At 39.1% G+C, this 1,472-nt stretch overlaps 1 protein-coding gene across 1 annotated transcript; it reads right to left on the bottom strand.

Moving 5' to 3' along the window:
- Positions 1–268: 268 nt before the first annotated feature.
- LOC118732737 (vanin-like protein 1) lies at positions 269–1,464 on the bottom strand (the record flags this gene model as incomplete). The annotated part of the gene is made up of 2 exons (XM_036461852.1): positions 269–509; positions 569–1,464. Coding segments are annotated over 2 exons (1,116 nt in total), but the record flags the coding sequence as incomplete, so codon positions are not given.
- Positions 1,465–1,472: the final 8 nt, after the last annotated feature.

The raw sequence follows: 1,472 nt of genomic DNA, 5'->3' as shown, positions 1-1,472 counted from the left end.
TTATTTTATTTTATTTTATTTTATTTTATTTTATTTTATTTTATTTTGTTTTATTTTATTTTATTTTATTTTATTTTATTTTATTTTACTTTATTTTATTAAGTTTTATTTAAGTTATCTTTTTTTAGTTTATTGCATTCAATTTAATTTTACTTTATTTTTTCCATCTTTTATGTTATTTTATTTTATTTTGCTTTATTCTACTTTATTCTTATTATTTTACTTTAATTTAATTAAACTTTATTTAATTTTTTTTATTACAGTTCATTTAATTTAATTTCATTTCCTTTCATTTGATTTTTTTGAAAGACACCAGCAACAACAATGCTGTTATAAGCTGAAAACCGCTTAGCGAGGCAGCAGCAGAGCTCACAGGCTGAGTTGGTGGCCATATAGGGTCCAAATTATGTTGGCTCACTTTGTCGATGAAATAGTTGGCCCAAATACCAAAAGTGAGCAAATCTAATTTTGGCGATCTTAAACTAATGGACACAGTAGTAATTTTATTCCTAAAAAATCAAAGAAACAAATTTAACATAATGTTTATTACTATTGGAATTCATACAACCTCTCATCCATTTGCCACTCGTACATGTGCACCGGCAGCGGCAACATAGCGCCATCCACGCTAGTCGGCATAATTAGACGTCGTGGCGCATGCGCAAATTTTGCGCTCACTTTCAACGCGCTAAAATAATATTTATTAGCGACCGACACATTTTCAGGAAAGATATGCCCACAACTGTACAACTGCCCATTCGTGCAGGCGAGCACAGCACAAACTTTCAAATCCGCTGATTCAATGCGTTGGAGTGTAGCCTGCGAGCCGCTGTAAGCAGCCAGCCGATATAGATAAGCCGTGTGGTTACTCGCGCTGCTGGCAACCGGTACGCGTGTCGCTTGAAAGTGGCAGCAGAAATGGCTATCGTAGCAGAGAGTTTCATTAACCATCGTGAATTCAGCTTCTAACAGCTGTGTCTTAAAAATATCCACATTGTAGTCGCGCTGCAGATCGAGTTTGGTGAGACGTGGCGTTTGAAGTTGTGGCACAAAGCCGGGTTGTATTGTCGTTACCATTTGATAACTGTCCCGATAGGCGCGTTTCGGCACTCTCGCGGTAAGCAACTGTGTAGTAGGTTCCTCACAGATGACGGCTGCAAGGCGTCCCGAGCGTCCAGCATAAATACCCGAGCCGCTATTTTGGCTACTTGGACTGCTCGCATCTGCGGCAAGCAGGTTGACATCGTTGGCAAAAGCCCAGCCTTCTTGCAATTGTACAGCGGTAAGGAAAGGCAACTCATTAAACCAATGCGTTGGATTTATCAAATCTGTTATGCCTAGCTGCTTAACCAACGCTTGCGCCGGTTGCCAAAAGAGAAAATCAACACCAATGAAATGGCCAAAAGTCACACCGAAATCGGTGCGGAATACGCCCAGCTGTGACTGGGGCAAAACATTCACAGTATACCATT

Source organism: Rhagoletis pomonella, unplaced genomic scaffold, assembly GCF_013731165.1.
Source record: "Rhagoletis pomonella isolate Grant_MI unplaced genomic scaffold, Rhpom_1.0 Rhpom_scaffold_26519, whole genome shotgun sequence".
Taxonomy (NCBI): domain Eukaryota; kingdom Metazoa; phylum Arthropoda; class Insecta; order Diptera; family Tephritidae; genus Rhagoletis; species Rhagoletis pomonella.
This window is presented reverse-complemented; position numbering and strand designations above follow the sequence as displayed.